Source organism: Piliocolobus tephrosceles, chromosome 8 (assembly GCF_002776525.5).
Source record: "Piliocolobus tephrosceles isolate RC106 chromosome 8, ASM277652v3, whole genome shotgun sequence".
NCBI classification, from domain to species: domain Eukaryota; kingdom Metazoa; phylum Chordata; class Mammalia; order Primates; family Cercopithecidae; genus Piliocolobus; species Piliocolobus tephrosceles.
Genome location: NC_045441.1, coordinates 136,726,940 through 136,751,311, shown reverse-complemented (window position 1 = coordinate 136,751,311; position 24,372 = coordinate 136,726,940). Strand labels below are relative to the sequence as shown.

At 41.2% G+C, this 24,372-nt stretch overlaps 1 protein-coding gene across 2 annotated transcripts in view; it reads right to left on the bottom strand.

The window, feature by feature from the left end:
* The window catches only part of CNTNAP2 (contactin associated protein 2), a 2,251,282-nt gene that overhangs the window by 494,848 nt on the left and 1,732,062 nt on the right, over positions 1 to 24,372 (bottom strand). For both annotated transcript variants that reach the window (XM_026456367.1, XM_026456368.1), the window contains one exon: positions 13,481 to 13,637. In XM_026456367.1, the coding sequence (XP_026312152.1) occupies positions 13,481 to 13,637 (157 nt within the window). The remainder of the gene's footprint in view (positions 1 to 13,480; positions 13,638 to 24,372) is intronic.

Genomic DNA, 24,372 nt, shown 5'->3' with positions numbered 1-24,372 from the left:
GGAGGTGGCTGGCCTGGTAGGGAGGGTGTGAGGGTGAGCTCCAGGTGTCAGGAACTTGAACTTTCGGTGGGACACAGAATAAATAAACAAATAGGTCCACAATTATAGCATGCTTCACAATTGCCACATCTGCACTTTTCTTTCGATTCCATGACCTCCCTTTTAATTTGATCTTGTTTTTCATGATTGATTTTTGGGCAGAATGCATTTCTTTTTTGTTTCTTTTTCAGAAAACATAACAGCTCTCCCTCTTTTTCAAGCATGTGGAGGGAAATGCTAATGGGAAATACACTATTTTTCTTCAGGACGAAAAAGCTCTTTTGAATCTTCTGCTTTTCTCAAAATGACTAAATAATCTATTTTGTTGAAGTCCATTTAACATTTTGTTGGTAGGCTATTTTATTTCTAGAACCCACAGCACACTCTGAATGTTTGACAGGATCACACCTCATTAATCTCTCTCTTTGCTGTCATCAATATTATTTGGGGGCAGTGGTCAAGGCATATTGACGCTCTGCTGACATCTTCTCTGGCGCCCAATTACCTTTCTGTCATGATACAATCCATGAGGTGACAGGAGGATTCTATGCTGTGCCAAGTGGGTTGGCACCAAAATGTCCCCGAGACAGTATATAATACATCATTTTTATGCTTCTTTGGGGAACTGAGAGAGACAGGACATTTCCCTATCCCCATTGCCAATAATAGGTGTTTCACGCACAGGGCTGCAGAAACACGGTAGCTTTCCAGGTAGCTTTGCAATTTGAGCTATCTGGGACCTGCCTGGATGGGTCTCCTGAAGTTTTTTAGTTCATCCCCACGGTAAATTCCTAATGAAAGAGAGCAGAAGCCTTTGCCTGAGGCTTTTAACCCTGACCCACATATTAAAAAGTAGTTACGCTTCTAAAAGAGTTGAGCTGTTAGACACTCTAGGAATCTCCCGTTAAGATGCAACTTCAGTGTAGCTCAAATCTGCCAAGGAAACCGCAGCGAAGTATAAGGAATAGCGTACACGGAATGGTGTAACCCTTTTGAAAACTACCCTGGCTGTGCTCTAATACTGAAACACATGCTTTGGGGCTAAATAGGATTAAAATTAAGGGTTTCCTTTTTTTTTTTTTTTGGTCTTTTTCTCCCCCCCCTAGATCACTGGTAAAGCAGTATCTTTTTTTTTAAACAAAGCGTCACTCAATGAAAATGAACAAAGCTTAACTTAATGAAAATGGCCTTCATGAGATCAGGAGGGCATCTCCATTTATGTATCTAGAAAGGAAATAAATTAATAGCTGTCCATTTTAACATTTTATACACACACACACAGGCATGCACATACACACACATTTATTTGAATATCAACAATCTTTTTGGTCAGTTTAGCAACCAGAGGAGTATTACTCATAACTGATACCAGTGCTCCTCATAATATCATATTCCTATAATATGTACGAATAAGACCACTGAGTATTGGGATGTCAAGTGATTGCTTCCCAGAAGGATTCCAAAAGATTTAAAAGCACAAACATGAGTTCCATGTAATTCAGATCAATGAAAAAACTATTTTGTTTTGCATGTGGTTATAAGGCTAATGGTATGAATGTTCTCAGTTTCCTGGCACCCACTGAGCAGAGGAATTCTCCAGGCTTGCAGAGAAATTACTTCCAATATTGGGGCCAACAGAGCCAGTAAGATGCTTTTTTTTTTTTTTGGTTTTGTTGTTGATGATGAAAATTAGTCTTTGTTCTGATTTTTCTTAAAATAAGAATTTAGTGTTGTTTTGTTATGTACTGGGATACTGGCTAGGATTCTTAATTTTTATTTTAATTTTTAAACTATTTTTAAATACTCAAATTGATCAGGTTAAATGTGTTCATGTCAAAAAATTCAAAAAGCTTATAAGATGTACAATGGGACAAGCCAGGTCCTCCATAAAGTCCCACATCCTTAATCTATTGTGTTAATAATAATTGTTAGTTTCTTTTGTAGATTTTCTAGAAATTATATATGCATATATAAAGGTTATGGATTTATACACATTAGAGAAATGCCAGGCTGGGCATGGTGCTTCACAACTGTAATCCCAGCATTTTGGGAGGCCAAGGCAGTGGATTGCTTGAACCCAGGTGTTTGAGACAAGCCTGGGCAAAATGGCAAGACCCCCATCTGTACAATAAATGCAAAAAATTCACCAGGTGTGGTGGTGTGTGCCTGTAGTACCAGCTACTTGGGAGGCTGAAGTGGGAGGATCACCTGAGCCTGGGGAGGTCAAGGCTGCAGTGAGCCAAGATCATGCCACTGGATTTCAGCTTGGGCAACACAGTGAGGTCCTGTCTCAAAAAAATATATATATATATATATTTTTTGTTAGATAGAATTTCGCTCTTGTTGCCCAGGCTGGAATGTAATGGTGCAATCTCGGCTCACTACAACCTCTACCTCCTGAGTTCAAGTGATTCTCCTACCTCAGCCTCCCAAGTAGCTGGACTACCAGGTTCAAGTGATTCTCCTGCCTCAGCCTCCCGAGTAGCTGGGATTACAGGCATGTGCCACTATGCCCGACTAATTTTGTAGTTTTAGTAGAGATAGGGTTTCACCACGTTGGCCAGGCTAGTCTCAAACTCCTGACCTCGGGTGATCTGCCCGCCTTGGCCTCCCAAAGTGCTGGGATTACAGGCGTGAGCTACTGCGCGCAGCCTAAATATATATATATATATTTTTAAAGAAACACCAGACTCATATAATACCTGCTATTTGTCAACTTGCTTTTTTCACTTTCATCTTGGCCATCTTTCTGTGCAAGTGTTTATGTATCTGCTTCATTCCTTGGCCAGCCTGATACCATTTTCCAAAACTCTATTAATGGACATTTCTGCTATCTACACATTATTTTGTTTTGTTTTGACTGCTACAAAAAAATGGAATACGCAACTTTAGAACATACTTGTTTGTCTTTTTTTAAGATGGTACGTGACTTATGGTGAAGGAGTCAGTCAAAGAATGTAGTGTTCAAGTTTTGATGGCAATTCCCAAATAGCCCTCAAAAAAATGACCTCAGTATTACATTCCAACCAAGATTGTGCTAAAGGGCATACTTCCAGCCCCATTGCCACTGACAGGACAAAGAACGATGCTCAGCTTGCTTGGGTCTTCTGATACTCACATCATATCTGGAGACACGCTCTTTTCATCTCCACTGTAGATAAAACTGAGGCACAGGCAAGTCTTACTAACTGGCTGAGTGTTAGAGGAGAAACATAAACGTAGATTGTCTGACTCTATAGCCAGACTCCTAGCTGCCATCCTGGAGTGACCTGTCTCTCATACTAAGGTTTCTGTTTTCCAGACTGATGTTAGAAACCTTTTTTAAACCTATGAAACAGAAATTCTTGTTAAATATCCATTGTCCGTGTTTCTTGATCTTTCCTTCATTGAACTGCCTGTCGTTGGGCCCTAAAAATCTGAAGCTGTAAAAACTGTGTTTGTTTGTCTAAGGTGGGAGCAGGTGCAATGGAAGTAGTGGTTATAAATTGATTTCTAGTGTTGTCACTGAGAGTAGAATCTCTATTTCCTGAGAGGTCACTTTTGTGGCTTTTCATCTGTGGACATGTCTGGCAAATACTTCCATGTGGCTCCTGAATTTGGGGGCAGGAATTAAAATGGAATATTCCTTGTGAGGTGATTTTTCTGTTGAATACCATAAATTTAGCAGGACCTTGTGCCAGCAATATGAGAGATGTTCCTTCCTCCCCCGGTAAATCTGGATTGAAACTGGCTTCTCCCTGGAAGCTCCTTTTTATCCTTTGGACATGTGTTACATTTTTGTCTTGGATTCTTCTCCCATGAAATCATAGAAAGAGGAGCTTGATGACTTCACCTTCTCCTCTCTTTTGACGAGACATCATGCAATAAAACTGGACTGACATTGTTACTGCACACATTGCATGAGACTGTTGTCCTACAGGAGGTGTCCCTGAAGACTGGAACCTTAGCTTGGAGAAATGCACTCAACAAACCCGGGTCCCAGAATAGACCACAGCGATGTTCCCATTCAGGCAAGGTAATGGACACAGACCTTTGTGGCTTAAGTTGACAATTTTATCCTTAAGGGATTGAATGACTGTGCTATCAATCAGCCTGAGAAGCAAATGTTCCTCCTGTAGGAACTGAGGTAGTGCTTGGGATAAAGAAGAACTTCTTCTTCCTCTGGGGCCTGGAGGAGATTTGGCTTGGATCCGAGTGCCCAGTCATGCCTGAGGAGCCTCATTAACGCGAGCAGGGTTGAGACCCATGGGAGGCTTCACTGGGAGCTTGGCAGGGTCTCAGGGACTGGGTTCCTGCCTGGATTTGAAGAGTGGCTATTTCAGGAAGGAGTTGCAGGTTTCTCTCAGTGTAAAATTTCTGTTAGCTCCAATCCTTGTCAAGTCTTGCTGAAAGTCACAGCTTGGTTTTCACTGCACTGAGGTGGACTGGGGGGCCCTCTCCTCTCCATAAGGGCATCAGTAACTGTCATAGGCTGAGACACCTGCAGCTGGCGGAATAAGGATCTCAGGAGGGCGGTGTCAGCAGCAGGGTGGCAGCAAGGCATGCAGACAAGAAGGTCAGAACGGAGGGGCCCGATGAGTTGTTCTTGAATACCTAAGAGGCTGCTCCTCGGGAACCCATGAGCTAACCCTTATCTGTGTGTGCTCGGGTATAATTGGAATCAATATTTCTTGAGCATTTACTACTGAAATATGGATGTGCCTTCTCCCTTACGAGTATCCTCTCATGTAAACTTCCCTTCTACCATGTGAGGTAGTTGTGAGGGCCATTTAAATGCTGTGGTTAAGGAAACAGTCATTGACAGCTTTTATAACTTGCTGAAGGTCACTGAACTGGCAAGGAATAGGACTAGGATTTGAAATCAGGTCACGTTTAGACAAGAATTTGAATGTATTTGTGATAATGAATACTTTTAATATAAAATTAAAATAAGAGATTTTTAGAAACCAAATCAGGAGTACCATAGAGGTGAGTAAAAGTAGAATTTAAAAAGAAATCGTACCAGCATGCTCATAGCAGCATTATTCATAGTCTCTAAAATGTGGAAATAAGCCAAGTGTCCCTTGGCAAATAAATGAAGAAGCAAAATGTATTCTGCCCATACAATGGAATATGATTCCATCTTAAAAAGGGGGAAAATTCTGATACATGCTACAAAATAGGTGAACCTTAAGGACATCATACTAAGTGAAATAAGCCAACTGCAAAAAGACAAATAGTATATGATTCACTCACATGAGGTTCTTAGAGCAGTCAAAATCATAGAGACAGAAAATAGAATGAGAGTGGTGTGACATTAAATAATTCAAACTTAAAATGGTTGGAACTTTAAATTATTTTGAGCCTTGAGAGAAATGCGGTTATGTGGCCTGAGTCATGCAACATGCAGCTGCAACTTCTGCTTCTCTGATTATAGATTAAATCTCTTCCTCATTTCTGTCCTGTAAATGATTAGAAAAGACCAAATGGTTCCAGAAATAAGACCCCTCGAGACCATTACCCCTCCTTATGGAATGTTAAAGCAATCTTCCTTGGAACACAGCAAACTGTAACCAACCAAATGGCTGTAACATCTGTGCCAGCCTTACATGGAAAATGTTGTAACCCTGTTAGCCTTCTCTATCTCTGCCTACGTAAGTGAAACCTTAACTTCCCCACTTTGGAAAGCTGACCCATTCACTTGGAGTTGATGTTTCCCTGGTGGCTCTCCTCAGGCTTTGAGCTGGAATAAACTCTATATTTAATCACATTTTCTGAACTTATTATTTAAGGTTAACTGGCCAGGGGCTAGGAGGAGAGGGGTATGGGGAATTACTGTTCAATGGGTATAGCGTTTCAGTTTTGCTAGATAAAAATGGCTCTGGAGATGGATGATGGTGATGACTGCCCAACAAAATGAATGCATTTAATACTATTGAATTGTAAAATTAAACATGGTTAAGATAGTTCATTTTATGTGTAAATAAAAAATTGGAAAAAAAATGAAATTGTGCTGTATATAGTACATATGCTAAAAATTTATACAGAACTTATATCTTTGATATGGTTTTGCTGTGTCCCCACCCAAATCTCACCCAGAGGTGTAACAATCCCCACATGTCAAGGGCGGGACCAGGTGGAGATAATTGAATGGTGGGGGGGGGGGGGGGGGGGGGTGGTTTCCGCCATACTGTTCTCCTGGTAGGGACTAAGTCTCTTTATTTATTTATTTATTTTTTGAGACGGAGTCTTGCTCTGTTCCCCAGGCTGGAGGGCAGTGGCAAGATCTCTGCTCACTGCAAGCTCCGCCTCCCGGGATCACGCCATTCTCCTGCCTCAGCCTCCTGAGTAGCTGTGACTACAGGCTCCCGCCACCGCACCCGGCTAATTTTTCTTTTTTTGTATTTTTAGTAGAGACGAGGTTTCACCGTGGTCTCGATCTCCTGACCTTGTGATCCGCCCGCCTCGGCCTCCCAAAGTGCTGGGATTACAGGCATGAGCCACCGCGCCCGGCCTGTAGGGACTAAGTCTCACGAGATCTGATGGTTCTATAAATGGGAGTTCCCCTGCACAAGCTCTCTTGCCCGCAGCCATGTAAGACGTGACTTTACTTTTCCCTCTGCCTTCTGCCATGATTGTGAGGCCTCCTCAGCCATGTGGAACTGTGAGTCCAATAAGCCTCTTTCCTTGGTAAATTACCCAGTCTCGGGTGTGTCTTCACTAGCAGCATGAGAACAGGCTAATACAGTCTTGGTGTGTAATTCCTAAGGATGAGTCTAAAGCTGCTTGCCCTGAGTTTGAATCTCTGCCCTACTGCTTTTTAATTATATGACCTTGGGGGAGAAATTAATCTCTCTGGGGCTTAATTACCTCATTTCTTTTTTTTTTTTTTTTTTGAGACGGAGTCTCGCTCTGTCGCCCAGGTTGGAGTGCAGTGGCGCGATCTCAGCTCAATGCAAGTTCCGCCTCCCGGGTTCACGCCATTCTCCTGCCTCAGCCTCCCGAGTAGCTGGGACTACAGGCGCCCGCCACGTTGCCCGACTAGTTTTTTGTATTTTTTAGTAGAGACGGGGTTTCACCCTGTTAACCAGGATGGTCTTGATCTCCTGACCTCGTGATCCGGCCATCTCGGCCTCCCAAAGTGCTGGGATTACAGGCTTGAGCCGCCGCGCCTGGCCTAATTACCTCATTTCTAAAATAAAGACAAAATACGTAGTACCTCTGTCATAGAGTCAATGAGATGTTTAAATGACATAGTACGTGAAACAAACATGAACAGTGGCTGACATGTAACTACTATTATTTAAACAACATGACGAATCAGAATGCACATATAAATATTGCACTTTGAGTAAAGGGCAGTCTAAAACTTCATGAAAAAAGTCACTAAGATTTAATCAAATTTCTTATAAACAAGGAAAAATTATAATGATTATTTTTAAAAATACTCAGAATTAGGTGTTGCATAGTAAGTTGACCCAATCAAATAAATATGTTTCTGGCTTTGAAATATTCAAGAGATTTTTTTTAGTTAACTCCCCTCTGCTGTTATAAAAGTTGGTCATGGATTATTTTTGGCCCAGGAAGAAAAAGGCTCTTAGACAAGCCAATTCCATTTAGGGTCAGTGAAAGAGAGCCCAATGGCTAGTATTTGGCCTTTCTAATGTTGAGGTGGGAACTGCTGACTAATTGTAACACAAAGACTGTGCTAATGGCGTTTCAGTTCACTTATTTTCCACCATGTATGTGCCCATCTTGGCCAGGACATAACTATCCAGAAATTCTACGATGAGAGATGGGTACTCACGCAATGAATGGTAATTCTTTCCCTGATATTGGAATTGCCATTTTGGAATTGCTAATTTCAGATATGATGATTTAGCTCATTGAGTCAGGCTGCAAGAGACCAGGAATTACCCAGCAGTGGCCACTTAGCTGAGACCAAGACTCGTGTAATTAGAATTCTGGCACTGTAGGTGGGAATATTTACTATTGGTGTGAATAGTAAATCATAAATGTTAAATTACATTCAATCTCAGAAATAACTACACAAAACTTCTCACAGCATAGATAATCAGGCAATTATCGAGATGGTGATCGCACTCACAGGCCATTGCAGCTTCGTTCTGAGACCCAATCATGCTCTGAGCTACAATCTCATTTATCCTGTCTCCATTTTTATGCATTTTACACCAGTAAATAAGAATAAGTATTCAATCTAAGTTTTAGAGTTCTTAGAAAAAAACATATAATGTGGTCTGTGGTTTAAGCTTTAAAAAGCTTACATATAAGCCAGTTAAAAATTACATTCTGAAATCATTAAAAAGATAGATAAAAACAATCTTAAAAAAATCTTCCTTGATCATATTGTGGAAGAACACTGGCCTGGGTGTTTGGAGATGTGTGTCGTTGGTCTTCTCTATACTCCTCATTTCTAATGTAATTTTTAGAAAGTAATTTACATTTTTCAGGGCCCCAGTTTGTGCATCTGTAATTTAAGACATTTTAAAATAATTTTTAGCTAAGGTTCCATTCAACATTCAAATAATAATGAAAATAATACATCCTACTGTAATTTTAAACATCCATTTATGACAGCAATTTACCAAGATCCTCGTATGACTTGGGAAGTACTATACTATCTGTCCCGATTTTGCTGATAAGAAAACAAGGACGTGAGATGTCCTGACTTAGATCACACAGAGAGGAAATGGTACAGGTGCTTTGTACTCATTTTGGTCTTAGTTCATCTTAATCTGATGACGCTTTGTGATTAAGATTATTGAAAATAGCTTTCTTATCTGGACAGAGCATCTAAAAGCATGAGATTTAATAGAACCTTTATTTTTACCCTGACATTACAACAAATGTGGTTTAACATATGTGAGTTTCATTTGGATGTATGCGCTAAATTTTTATTTCCCTTAATCTCCCAGCTCTTCTCTGTATTTGGAGAAACAAACAAACAAACAAAAACTGAACAGAAATGATCGTGACAATTCACTCCAGGTTGCCTGGACAGTGTTCCTCACTTCTCCTAGTTAGAGAGGCTACACCCAAAGTCAGCTTCAAGAGGTGGCTCTGGCTTCCTCCCTGTTCCTGGAGGGGCTCTGACTCCTAGACAACACTTGTAAACAGCAGGCACCTACGCTCAGACTGCCTGGTGCCCCATGCATCTGATTTTCCCACACTGACAAAGTTGCTATTATTTTTGCTTTGTGAGAAGTGAGAGAAGCAGGGGCTTCCTGGTAACGAATGCCCTTGGGGCATTCAGCGGAATAGCCTGGCTCCAGCACGTCTCCCTGAGGGCTGATGGGACTGGAGACCTGTACCTGCTCTTCTTCTAATGATCCCTGATTTATAACTTTCTCTAGTAAAGCCTGTTTCATAACATCTGCATGTGGCGTTGTGGAAGTAGACTTGAGACCTACGACACAGCAGGTCAAGAGCATGAAGGGGACTGCTTTCCACACTCTGTTTTCATTTATTTTCATGTAAGAGTCAATTGGAATCATTAAGAATTGCAATAAGGGCCAGTTGTGGTGGCTCATGCCTGGAATCTCAACACTTTGGGAGGCCGAGGTGGGTGCATCACTTGAGGCCAGGAGTTCAAGGCCAGCCTCGCCAACATGGTGAAACCCTATCTCTACTAAAAATACAAAAAAAAAAAAAAATTAGCTAGGCATGGTCGTGTGTGCCTGTAATCCCAGCTACTCGGGAGGCTGAGGCATGAGACTAGGGGGCGGAGGTTGCAGTGAGACCAGATCACACTACTGTATCCCAGCCTGGTTGACAGAGCGACTCTGTGTCAAAATAAATAATTAATTAAATAAATTAAAAAAAGAATGCAATAGAATTGCAAATAACTATCCCGTATAGTAAAATTTATAGAAGGCTTTTATATCCTATATTATTAATGCTCACAAAAATTTGCCAAGATTTATTTTTATTATACAGATAATAAATTAAGTTTCAGAGAGGTTAAAAGCCTCCCTGAAAAGTGACAGATCTGGGCCTGGATGTAAGGTCTTCCTGCTTCAAGCTGAACTCTCTCTTCACTGCTTCTGAGAGCTTTAGAAAGTGTCTCTAGAAGCAACCCCATCCATTCCCAAATATCTAAAGCATCCACATAGGAGGGAAGGCCTTTGCTAGGTGCTGGTGAATTCAAAGACCAAGAAGATTCTCCAAGAGCATTCTTTCTTGTGTTAAAAAGGGAAGACCATTTTAAGAGCTATTTATTATAAAAAATATTCATTATACTTTTCAGTTTGCTCAAGCTATAGTGTCTTTATTATGAAATATTAGACAAACTTTACAGAAGCAGAGGAGTGGGATGTCTTAGCTGCTACTAAGCTAGAAGACAGCAAGACATCAGCAGTGACCAAGTCCCTGAGTAACTGTGAAATGTTAGAACTCAGTCGAAGCTTGCCAGAGGAGGAGGTCAGTGAGTAAGGATGGAGTGGAATGTCTTCTAATCTGTGAAATGAATTCAGACATGTTCTTTGAAACAGCTTCAGAGGCTAATATATATCTTTAAAAATCTATCTTGGGGCTGGGGGCGGTGGCTCATGCCTATAATCCCAGCACTTTGGGAGGCCGGGGCAGGTGGATCACTTGACGTCAGGAGTTCAAGACCAGCCTGGACAACATGGTGAAACCTCAACTCTACTAAAAATACAAAAATTAGCTGGGCATGGTGGTGGGCACCTGTAGTCCCAGCTACTTAGGAGGCTGAAGCAGGAGAATCACTGAGATTGCGCCACTGCACTCCAGCCCGGGCAACAGAGCAAGAGTTCATCTCAAAAAAAAAAAAAAAAAAATCTATCTTGGCCAGGCATGGCAGCTCACAGCTGTAATCCTAGCACTTTGGGAGGCTGAAGGTGGATCACTTGAGGTCAGGAGTTCAAGACCAGTCTGGTCTACATGGTGAAACCCTGTCTCTACTAAAAATACAAAAATTAGCTGGGCATGGTGCCAGGTGCCAGTAGAGGCAGGGGAATTGCTTGAACTGGGGAGGCAGAGGTTGCAGTGAGCTGAGATTGTGCCACTGCACTCCAGTCTGGGTGACAGAGTGAGACTCGATCTCAAAAAAAAAAAAAAAAATCTATGTTTTCAACCTGTAATTCTACTAATGATAGCCCTCAGGGTTTAGACACAGATGTCATGCTGGTGCCTTAAACTTAATGTTTTCAAAACTGTCAACTGCATAGATAGCTCCCCAGCCTGGCCCAGCTCAGTCATGCTTCTTCTCCAAGACCACCATGCAAGGACGAGTGTCCTGGGGCCCTGGCTCTTCCTTGTCTTTCAAGTTGATGAAGTTTCAGTCTTGTCACCCAGGTTGGAGTGTAGGGGCATGATCTCGGATCTTGGCTCACTGCAAGCTCCGCCTCCTGGTTTCAAGTGATTCTCCTGCCTCAGCCTCCTGAGTATCTGGGATTACAGGCACCTGCCACCACGCCGGCTAATTTTTTTGTATGTTTAGTAGAGATGGGGTTTTGCCATGTTGGGCAGGCTGGTCTCGAACTCCTGACCTCAGGTGATCCGCCTGCCTCGGCCTCCCAAGGTGCTGGGATTACAGGCGTGAGCCACCGTGCCCAGCCACTTCCATTAGTTTTTGTTGTATCTTGCACATAACCTTCCTCAGAGCACTGACTGTATTATGTTTTCTATTTGTGTGTGCATGTGTGTGTTTCCTTCAACTAGTTTTGGAGCTCCTGAGGACAAAGAGCATGTTCTATTCATCACTGTATCCCTAGAACTTAGCGTGATGTCTGACAAAAATGAAGTTCACTTAGGTGCAGGTACTAGATCTTCCTCTTCCTGAATCCCTCTGCTCTCCTCTGTGGTAGAACAAGGTGATGGTGGCAGGGCACTCTAGGCTGCCTGGACAATGAACTAGCTGGGATTCTGTTCCCACTTCTCCTAGTTGGGGAGGCTCCACCCAGTGTCAGCTTCCTGAAGAGGCAGGGAATTAATGTTGGATAGATAAATGGATGGGAGAGTGTCTGCCTGACTTAAGAACACACAACTAGTAATAAAAGGCAACAAGAACAAGAATGTGAGTCAGGACAGAGATTCTTGTTCTTTGCATTTGCTGTTTTATCCCCAGTGCCTGGAAGAGTTGCTGACTCATAAGTGTTTGATCAATATTTGTTGAATGAATGACTGATTGGATGACTCACTGAATGAATGAATGAACGGTTAACTTCAAAGCCCGTGCCCTTTTAACTCTATTCCCAACTTCCAATCTGTGTAGACAGTGTGTGTGTGTCTGTGTGTAGATACAGCTTTCAAAGAAATAAAATTAAAAATTATCATGACCTCTTCTTTACAATAATCCATAATTAAAGATTAATGATAGATATTTACAAGTATTTTACATACATATGCACACATTCTAAGCCATTTAAATAGCCTTTGTAGTTTATTTACTAGAAGAAATATAACTTTCAGAAAGTAAGCAGACATCCTACCTGAAATTCAGATAATGTTACGTTCTCAGGATTCGTTTTCAGTTAACTGGTGGAATGAATTTGTCTTGTAAACTGTCCTTATAAATAGCAAACTACATAGGTGAACTGAAGAAAACCATGGCTGGGCATATGGGGAAATTCATGACCATGATTGGTTATGTGCACAGCTGCCCAGAAGCAGAAATGGAGCCTCTCAACACTTCTAAAAATGAAGAAAGCCGGCACTGGGTACGTGTTTCTGCAAAGAATCACACTTACGTTTATAATCTTCCACCTAAACTTCTGGGGCCTCTCTGTTTCACGAAGAACGGCAGCTGATCTTATCCTTTATGTGTTACTGACAGAGACCCAGCCATTCACTGCGGGGCAGAACAAAAGCCAGCAAAGGGATGGAAGAAACCCAAAATAGATCTTTCTTGAACTGATTTCTATCAGAGTTATAAACAATTCCAGGTATGAAAGAAAAGTAGACAGGCAAGCACTTACAGAAGACAAGAGCACAGAATTATTTTTTCTTTTTCTTTCTTTCTTCCCTTCTCTTTCTCTCTCCTGTTTTTCCGATCCAGATCCCCAACGCAAACATTGCAGGAGGTGGCTGTGCTCCCTGCAGGAGGCTGTTGACCGTGTGCACTCTCACAGGCGTGCACGCTGGCTACCCGCCCACGGCCACCCCTCTATTGTTACACAGCACATTTTATAATGCAAATCACTGTCTACAACATGGCTCATTATTTTCCTCTCTGAATAAAATATGAACACATCAATTATGTGTCAGTCTGTTTCTAAATGCATACCCTTGTCGCACTGACCTCTTTCTGCTTTTATATTTTTCAGTATGTTCCTGACATTTGTCAATTGGGTTAGTTCCAGACCTTTCTAACCTATTATCGTATTATTATAGCACTTTTCAAACTTTCTTCTATCACATTAGTTGGACACAAAGGCGCACTGGGAGGGTGAGCCTGGCTGTGCTGGCCGCAGGCACTCACCACTGCTTGTAGTCCGCGTCGCAGTTACAGTAGTACTTGGGATCTGTGCAGTTGCGTTCAATGCCGCAGGCACATTTCTGGATTCCAGGCCCAGAACCTCCCCAGTAGTAGTGCTTCTCGTTGGCTTTGCCAACCCACCAAGTGTAAGGGCTTCCATCTACAAGAAAAGGGAAAGACGCATTTAGAAACAGACCTGGGTTCAGTCATTATAGTGCCACACTTACACCCACTTCCTAAGGAATACTCTGATAGTCTGAGCATCACTCAACTGTCTTAAAAGTCAATTTATTTCGAACAGACAACCCACAGAGTGGGAGAAAATCTTCACAATGCATCCATCTGACAAAGGACTAATATCCAGAATCTACAACAAACTCAAACGAATTCAAGAAAAAAACAATCCCATCAAAAAGTGGGCTAAGGCTATGAATAGAAAATCCTCAAAATCAGATCTACAACAGGCCAATAAACATATGAAAAAATGCTCAACATCCCTAATGATCAGGGAAATGCAAATCAAAACCACAATGCAATATTACTTTATTCCCACAGGAAAGGCCATAATCAAAAAATCAAAAAATAATATATGTTGGTGTGGATATGGTGAAACGGGAACACTTCCACCCTGCTGGTGGGAATGTAAACTAGTACAACCACTATGGAAAACAGTGTGGAGATTCCTTAAAGAGCTAAAAGTAGAACTGCCATTTGATCCAGCTATCCCACTACTGGATATCTACCCAGAGGAAAAGAAGTCATCATACTTAAAAGATACTTGCACACATATGTTTACAGCAGCACAATTCACAATTGCAAAATTGTGGAACTAACCTAAATGCCCATCAGTCAATGAATGGATAAAGAAACTGTTTCATACACACACACACACACAAACATATATGATGGAATACTACTCAGCCATAAAAAGAAATGAATTAATGGCATTTGCAGCAACCTGGATGGGACTGAAAACTATTATTCTAAGTGAAGTAACTCAGGAATGGAAAACCAAACATTGTGTATTCTCACTCATAAGTGGGAGCTAAACTATGAGGATGCAAATGCAGAAGAATGATACAAGGACTTTTGGGACTCAGGGTGAAAGGGTGGGAAGGGGGTGAGGGATAAAAGACTACAAATTGGATTCAGTGTATACTGCTTGGGTGATGGGTGCACCAAAATCTCAGAAATCACCACTAAAGAACTTACTCACGTAATCAAATACTAGCTGTTACCCAAAAACCTACAGAAATAATTTTTCTTTTAAAAAAAGCTTTTAATTCTATACTTCAAAGGGCTCTTTTAGGCTTAGACAAGTTTTCAGAAGTATATATCACAATTTTACATGTATGTAAATGCAAATGTAAGCATAAAATAAATTTATGTCAATAATAGACATATTTGATAAAAAAAATCAGTGGGAATGTTAAGCTCAAGATTTCTTGTGGGAATATGTACCTCTCTCCTTGGAAGACAATTTTACATTCAAACTTCTGTAATTTAGGAGTCTATTTAGTAAATTGCAAGCCAAGTTGGGGTCAGTCTATGATGAAGGTGTATGGGCCATGAATTGATTCTACACTACACAATTCACTGTATGACTGGTCATGCTTTTTTGTGAACTAATGGTCATGGAGATCATAGAATATCGGAGCCAAGTACAAACTTTCACTGTTTTTGAGTAGGACCTCCTAATTTTATGGGTAAAGAAATTTAGATCTAGAAGAGTTAAGTAGTTCTTTTAACCACACAGCAGATTAGCCCCCAACTCTCCTTTATCATTTGGCCTAATAGTCACTCATTCATTCACTAATCATCAAACATCCATTGGGTTCCCATAAGTGCCAAACATTATAAGCAACTCAACAGAATGGAAGAAAAAGATACAGATTGGAGAACAGTTTTATCAGGATTATGAACACAGAGGAGAGTGGGGGAGGCAAATGAGGTCATAAAGGAAGGTTTCCCAGAGGAGGCAAAATAGTTGAGCTGCATCTTGAAGGTCAAGTAGGCATTACACAGATCAATAAAGATGTAAGAGAGGTAAGGCCTCCTAGGCAAATGGAGCACAATGTAAAAAGACAGAAAGGTAAACTTGTATTTGGAAAATATATATAGGACCATATTCATATGTAGTAGAATTGGGTTGAAGAGATGTGCTGAGAGTAGCAGTAGTAGATAGCAGGAGATAGACAGATAGGAGATGAGGGCCACATTACAAAATATCTTTGTACAAGTAAGAAGTTATTTTTCATTGGTTTATCCTTTCTTTTCAACGTTTATCTTCCCCCAATTTAAGAAGTTTGAACTCTGTCCTGAAAATAATGGGAAACTAGTAAAGGATTTTAAGCAGGGAATTAGCATGATTAAATTTGTGTTTCAAAAGATCAACAGGAAGATGAAAGATAGACTTCTGCAAAATGGAGTCAGGGAGGCTAGATGTGATGCGCCTATGTTAATAGAGAAAATAAATAATAAAATAGTAGTAGAAATGGAGAAGAAGAGAAAACATACACAAAAAAGGTTCAGGAATTATAACTGGCTGGGACTGTGGGAATTTAGGTGGAAGAGAAGATGGGCAGGCAGTGCTGTGGATTAATCCAGGCTTCTGGTTTGTGTGAATGGGGATGGTACTGTGTTTCATGAAAGTAGAGCACAGGGAAGGAAGATCATCATCACAAGTCTAGAGAATGTTGAAGAAAAGATAATGGGTTTGCTGTACAAAATGTGCAAATTGATTATAGAAGTCCGGTTCTAAGGAGCATTTTCTGAGCTGAAAATACGTTTTAAGAACTATCAGGGCAAACCAGAACATATTGGAAGTGGGAGAAATGCTGCTGGCAACTTTTAGATTACAACATCGTTTCAAAAACAGAATGATTTCATAGCTGGGCACAGTGGCAGGTGCCTGTAGTCCCAGTTACTTGGGAGGCTGAGGCAGGAGAATTGCTTGAACCTGGGAGGTGCAGGTTGCAGTGAGCCAAGATCGCACCACTGCAACCTAGCTTGGGTGACAGAGTGAGACTCTGTCTCAAAAGCAAGACAAAACAAACAAACAAACAAACAAAAAACCCACCAAAAACCAAGAATGATTTCACACTGCTATAAAGAATGATCCAAGATTGGCTCTTTACCAATTTATCAAGAAAAGAGTTTTAACTGACTCACAATTTTGCATGACTGAGGAGGCCTCAGAAAACTTACAATCATGGCAGAAGGAGAAGGGGAACCAAGGCACATCTCATGGGGGCAGGAGAGAGACAGAAAGCAAGAAGGGGGAAGTGCCAGGCACTTATCAAACAACCAGATCTCATGAGAACTCACTCACTATCATAAGAACAGCACGGAGGACTCGCCCCCATGATCCAGTCACCTCCCACCAAGTCCCTCCCTTGACACATGGGGTTACAATTCAGATTACAATTCAGTATGAGATTTGCGTGGGGACACAGCCAAACCATATCAGAGATGGACATGACCATAGTGGAGTGCAAGAACGAAGGCAGCCAGGGCGGTGGGAGAACAGCACAGGAGGATTTCCCAAAGAGCAGAGGGGCCAGCATCATCAGACGTCATAGTGAAGTCTATTAAGGTGAGGAGCTAAGAGTGTTCTTTTAATTTGACAGCTGGAAGGTCACTAGAGATTTTGATGAGAGGAGTTTCTGGTGAATGGCAGGAAGAAAAGCCTAGATGTGGCAGGGAGAGGAAAGAATGGAAGCAGAGAGCAGGAAGACCCTGAAAACGGATGACTCTTTCTTTTTTTTTTTTTTTTTTTTTGAGATGGAGTCTGGGTCTGTCATGCAGGCTGGAGTGCAGTGGTGTGATCTCGGCTCACTGCAATCCCCACCTCCTGGGTTCAAGCGATTCTCCTGCCTCAGTCTCCTAAGTAGCTGGGATTAGAGGCATGCACCATCATGCCCAGCTAATTTTTGTATTTTTAGTGGAGATAGGGTTTTACCATGTTGGCCAGGCTGGTCTCGAACTCCTGACCTCAGGTGATCCACCCACCCTTGCCTCTCCAAGTGCTGAGATTACAGGCGGGAGCCACCATGTCTGACTGGATGACTCTTTCTTGTTCTTAATTTGACTTTACCATATGAGAGTGCACTGAATGAGAGAGTTCCACTCTCTTGACAACTTTTTAAGTGTCCAATGTAGCATTAACAATATGGTATTGTACGGCTGATTTCTAGAACTTACTCTTTTGGTTTAACTGAAGCTTTTATGCCCATTGATTAGCAACTGTGTACTTCCCCCTCTTCCCAGCCCCTGGTGACCATCAGCTCCTCTTTGTTTCTATGATTTGACTACTTTATATTTTATTATTTTTTTTAAGACAGGTCTCTGTCACCCAGGCTGGAGTGCAGTGGAGCGATCATAACTCACTGTAGCCTTGACCTTCTGGGCTCAAGTCATCCTCCCACCTCAGCCTCCTGAGTAGATGGAACTACAGGCACATGCCACCAAACTTGGCTAATTTTTGTATTTTTTTGCAGAGAAAGGGTTTTGCCATGTTGCCTAGGCTGGTCTCAAACTTTTGGGCTCAAGTGATTCACCTGCCTCTGCCTCTCAAACTGCTGGGATGACAGGCCTGAGTGACCACATTCAGCCGGATTTGACTACTTTAGAGACCTCATATAAGCAGAGTCATATAGTATTTGTGTATACATACAATAGAATATTATTCAGACTGAAAAAAGAAGGACAGTTTTGCAATATGTGACAACATGGATGAACTTTGAGAACATTATGCTAAGAGAACAGAGGATCCTTGCTGGAAGCTGGGGAATGAGTGGAATCTAACAGAGGTAGTGTCAGTCAGTAAGCCAAAAATGGCTAGTCAATTAAAATCTCTGGGGCCGGGTATGGTGGCTTATGCCTGTAATCTCAACGCTTTGGGAGGCCGAGACAGGTGGATCATGAGGTCAGGAGTTCAAGACCAGCCTGGCCAAGATAGTGAAACCCCATCTCTACTAAAAGTACAAAAATTAGCCAGGCTCAGTGGCAGATACCTATAATCCCAGCTACTTGGGAGGGTGAGGCAGGAGAATTGCTTGAACCTGGGTGGCAGAGGTTGCAGTGGGCCGAGATCGCACCACTGCACTCCAGCCTGGGCGAGAGAGTGAGACTCTGTCTCAAAAAAAAAAAAATCTATATATCTATATATCTATCTATATCTATATCTGCATGTATGGGTTAAAATTCCATGGTAATAACTCATCCACCCTGTTGGGGTACACTTGTCTCTGTATGAGTGCTCAGAAATAAAGGTGAGGAAAAAACTTTATAAAGTTACCATGTGAACAGTCACAAAATCTAAACAAACAATACAAAAAGTAAGGACCATACTGGAATTATGCAAAAAAAAAAAAAAAAAAAAAAAAAATACTGTGGTACTTTCTCAGATATTACAATAGTTTTCCTCAAGAACAATTTTGTTAACAGGTGGGCAATTTAAAGTTGCTGAGAATGTATAGGGACTGGAGTCCAGGATGAATGTAATGAACGAACAAGGTCTCTGAATTTGAAAAGGAGTTAGTTATTCAGGTATTCTCCCCCTCCAAACAAATTTCTTGATTTTTCTGTGTGTTGCCCTAATTTGAAAGTTATTATTTTCCCTTGGCATGACCATTTTTTGCAGTTACATTTTTAAAAAGTATATTTGACTTAATCTGGCAAACAGTCAAGAGGGACTGCTCAGTACCCTGTTCCAAAGGGAGAAACACGCCTGCTTTCTCACATAAAGGTCCACCCTGAAGCTGTGTCTTCTGTCCACCTGTGCCTCGTCCCAGCATGCGAGGGCTGTGTTTGCTTTCTATGTTTAAGTCCTTTGCTTCTCCTTTCTTTTTCCATCAGGGTAAACAGTAAAGCATCCAGCTTCTCTGATGCTTCCCATGGCCAATAATAAACTTTTCTCCTTATGCAGTCCAGAGTTTCAAAAATAAGGGTTGAAAAGTCCCATTTATGGAAACTACAGCATCTCAACCATCAAAAGAAATGTTAAGGTCATTTGGCCCATAAGCTACACTATGTCTTGGCTGATTCCATCTCTGGCCATGTTATAGAAAGAGGACAAAGGTAAGATGGTGCCATGTTGACCTCATGAAATGCTTTTGTGGCCAGGCAGGCCACAACCTGACCCTGAAAATGTAGAAACATTACCCAAACTGGTTATCATATTCATTTATTGCATTGCATTTAAAAAGCTGACCTCATGCTAAATTCTCTCTCTCAAAGGAACTTTTGGTTAATATCACTGTTTTTGGAAACTAGAGGATACTAACACGCTTGGTGGAGGAGAAGAAACAAATCAGGCACCTGTAAAAGTGGAGTTAAAGGTCTGTCTGGCAGGTAACTCCTTTGTTCTGCCCATACTTCAAATAACCAGTGAAAGACTATATATCTCAGAATCTCTGCCCAATTTATGATCGTTCCTTCGAGTGATCAGTAGAAGCAACCTAACACCGTGTTATATTTTCATTGTAGACAGTAATAATTTGCATGAATCGGAGAAGCTGTGTGTGGCTCAGTATTCTTTGTAAAAATCAGGACATTGTGAGTAAAAGAAGGTAGCAATCAGCTTCACCTTCAGAATGAGACTACGAGGAACATACTGTAGGGAAAAAGGAGAAGAGAGGCAGCTGATTCCCACAGCACCTTCAGAGAGTGCTCAGAACCCCAGGAAAGGAAGTTTCATTGTTGAATTCTTTGGGCAGTGGTGAAGCTGCCTGTGCAAAATTATGACTGAGACAGTGAAAGAGATCTAACTTAATCGACTCCATCTTGCTTCTAACCCCACGCTGTCCTTGTTCATTCCTGGGTGTAGGCTGAACTAACTTTGGGAGAAACTTAGTTTATAGTTTATTGTTTAAAACAAAGACGTTAATAGCTCTTTCCCAAAGCAGACCTCCTTCTTGCCTGGGGACTAGATTACCTTTGTAGGACTAACATTAGCCACAAGATTAGAAATTGTAGTTTAGGAGTCACGCAGCTGGAGGTTACAAGAGTCTGCCCCTCCCTAAACTGCTCCTAAAATCAGTGCTTGAGATATTCTGCAGAGTCTGCATGTGATCGGTCAGCTGGCACCACCCATATCAATAAACTGGCTCATTTGATCTTGTGGCTCCTATCCAGGAACTGACTCAGCGCAATAAAACAGCTTTGACTCCTTGTGATTTCATTCCTGACCAATCAGCACTCCTGGCTCACTGGCTTCCCCACTGACCCACCAAGTTGTCCTTTAAGACTCTGATCCCCAAATACTTGGGGAGATTGATTTGAGTAATAGTAAAACTCCAGTCTCCTGCACCTCTGGCTCTGTGGGAATTACTCTTTCTCTATTGCAACTCCCCTGTCTCAATGAATTGGCTCTGTCTAGGCAGCGGGCAAGGTGAACTCCTTGGGCGGTTACCGTGGGTGTTCCAGTAGAGGCCCTGAGCTGTGCATGGGATCCAGGCTGTGCACTAATCTCATATGGCAGACCTCAGCTCACTGTAGAGAGGGACTCTTATTAGACACCAGGATGGGACCCAATGGGGCGATCTGAAATATTTCCTCCATGTGCAAGGAGTGCAGGTCCAAGGAGGTGGCATGCTAGTGTCCTGGCAAGAGCAGTCTGGTTTCCCAGCTTCTTCTCCCATCCCTCACTCTTTCTCAAGTCACAATACTTTAGTCTTCATATAACACATGCTCCCAGTGAGGTTGATGCAAAATTAATGTTGTTCTATTCTTTTTCCTTAGAAAATAAGTTAAATACAGCACAAAATGCTTAACTTAGCTCTTTTCACATCTACTGCAAAAGAATGCCAATAAGAAAAACATATTCCAGAGAGAAAGCAAATTGTGGACTTTGTTATTAGCATTGGTTAATTTGGTTAAATCACTGTAACTAAAATAAATTATTAATTTGTTGTGTATTTTATATTCAGCAAGAGGAGAATGGTTCAATTTACTTTGAGCAAAGAATTCCCTTATTCCAGTGCTATGCTAATGAAATGCTACTTTTAGCTTTACAAATCATTATTTACCTGTTAATTGGCTTTGGGGAATAGCAGTTAAAGGCAATAAAAATGGAAAGCCTTTTTAAAAGACAAGGGCAAAAAGTGGTGAAGAAAGAAATAATTTAATTATCTATTTCCAAGAGTTCAAGAACTTCTCTAACCTCAGAATAGGAAGATTGTAGTGAACTATGTTAAGTAGGTGTAGTCTCCTGCAACAAGATTAGGTAATGATGAATAGCATTCTAAGTTAACTAGAGCTAAATTATCAAAGTAAGGCATATCGTATTAAAACAGCCAAATATGAATTGAATTAAATATAATCACTATACTGTTTGTACTCACTTCAGATCAAGTTTTATTATGGTGAAGGGTTTATTAAGGTTTGGATGATTAAACTGGGAAAAGGAGAAAGAAAACAGGCTACAAAGGAAAGGAATTTTCCAAGACTTACTTAAAAAAACCAATAAGCTGGGTGCAGTGGCTCGTGCCTGTAGTCCCAGCACTTTAGGAGGCCAAGGTGGGCAGATCACCTGAGGTCAGGGGTTTGAAATCAGCCCGGCCAACATGGTGAAATCCTGTCTCTACTAAAAAATACAAAAATTAGCCAGGTGTGGTGGTGTGCACCTGTAATCCCACCTACTCAGGAGGCTGATGAGGCAGGGGAATCACTTGAACCCAGGAGGTGGAGTTTGCAGTGAGCTGAGATTGTGCCACTACACTCCAGCCTGGGTGACAGGGCAAGACTCTGTCTAAAAAAAAAAAAAAAAAAAAAAAAGGAAAGAAAAAGAAAGAAAGAAACCAATAAATTTCTGTTACTTATTTTCACCAATAACAAGAAGTTGTTTCAGAAGCACAAGGGCAAATGCTTGGGGACCGCTTGGTGAGAATGAGGTACATACCTGTGATTTTCAAAATGTGTTCTTTGGAACTTCTGGTCTATACCAAGTAACTTAACAGGCTGCTTAAATAAATATGATCCTGGCACCCACTGAGATAAGACCCAGCACAGTCACTGGGACATTTAATTTGTTTCATTCCGGCTGTTTCTATAGGATATTAAAAACAATGCCGCAAGGGTATATAATCTCCAAAATGAAAACGTAAAAGCATCTTTTTAGCTTGATGAAAACTAGTTTTATCATATGTATGATTACAACCTTATCTACAAAGTCTGTTAAAGAGTCCCTGGGGGCTCTTTAGCTGAGGAAATAGAACAGGTCTACCTTTGCAGCAGAAACACGCTTTTCACTAATTGTTCTCAGTGCCCCCTGCTGGCGGCTCATTGGCAGTCCTTCTCAGACTCTGCTCTCTGGTAGCAGTTGGTTGTGAAGGACCCTGCAGTGCAGGATTTTTTCTAAGCGACTCATGCTCAGAAAAATCTCCTACTTCTTTCTCTCTTCCTTTCTTACCACTGCCAAATCTTTTTTCTCCAGTTTGTAAGTCAATTTCAGCTGACCACTCTGATCTGATTACAAAATCTGTATCAAGTTATGAATGGTGATGATACACTTACTAAGTATAGACATCCTTAATTGGTGCAATTCTAGACCATTCGAAACATTCTTGCACCTGTAAGAAACTTCTCTTCCAGTGCAAATGTCCTAGATAACAAGAAAGGTAAAATAGTTTTTATAATAACCTTCAGGATGGGATGGAGCAGAAAAAGAATTTGGAGGTGCTGTAGTCTCTATAGAGTCCTCCAAATCATCTGATAGCTGTAATTTGGAAGATCAAGCAGGCCAGAATTTTCCTTTTTTCCCCAGTATGGATGTGTACGCTTCCAGGAATACAGGGGTTTAAAGCCAAAGGTGACAGCAATCCCTGCCCCAGGGACTGGAAATGGAAACAGGCTACTAGCCCTAAAGTTCTCTGGCTTAAATACAGACAACTTTCTCTTCTTTTAAATGTGGAAGATCCCTACAGCATCACTCCCAAGATCTGGGCCATGGTAGCTGAAGTCCCAGGATCCTTACAGGAGGATGAAGTGGGGGAGGTGAAGCCGTGGAGTAATAACTTCTGATTTTTATTTTTTTCCACCACCAGTGGTGGGAGGTTAGTATAGGGAAGGGTTTTCAACTTCCCTATGATCTCCCTAAGATCTTGTAAACAATATAGATCCCCTGTCCTGTAGAATAAGAATCTCAGAGGAAGAGTTTGAGACTCAGTGTCCCTGCGATCCTTATCATCAGACCAGTCTGCCATATACTGCCCTGGGAAAAGGACAGTGGTAGGTGGAGTTCATCAGACACTTGGGAACATCTATCAAGAAACAAGGAGGCCCAGGTGACTGGGTGCCACTGGGATACCAATCCAGGACCTTGTTTTCTTGGTAAGATACAAAGAGGTGATAATGGTGTTACTGTAGTAACATCTCAATTTAACTCCCAATTTTTTTTTTTTCTGAATAATACACTCCTTGTAATACTTTTTCTTCCTCAGTTTTATAACCATTGTCTTGAGTCAAAAATTCCTGTCTTTTACTATTTAAATGAAGAACTATAAAAATAAAATTAAAAAATCACGTATTGGCATTCTCATAGATACAAAAACTCTATCATCTCAAATTACCTATGATTTCAGTTTATTAAACAGGATAGCAACATTCTCTTTTGTTTCCTAACCATCCAATTCTACATTGTTTTATGTTAATATATATGCCAAACAAAGAATGAGTCAAGATAAAATCCTGTGGAGTCCATACTGCAGATGGTGATGCGAGTTTGGGAAAAACTGGTAATTCTGAAGTTCTAATATAAACATTCAACTTGGTAGTTAAAGGTGAGCATTTTTTCTTTCTGTCACTGAATATCACTAAACTCATCTGATTAGGGGTGAATAGAAATAAATGCAGTTGATTAGCTTCAGGTTGTATCTTTTAGAATTACATAAGAT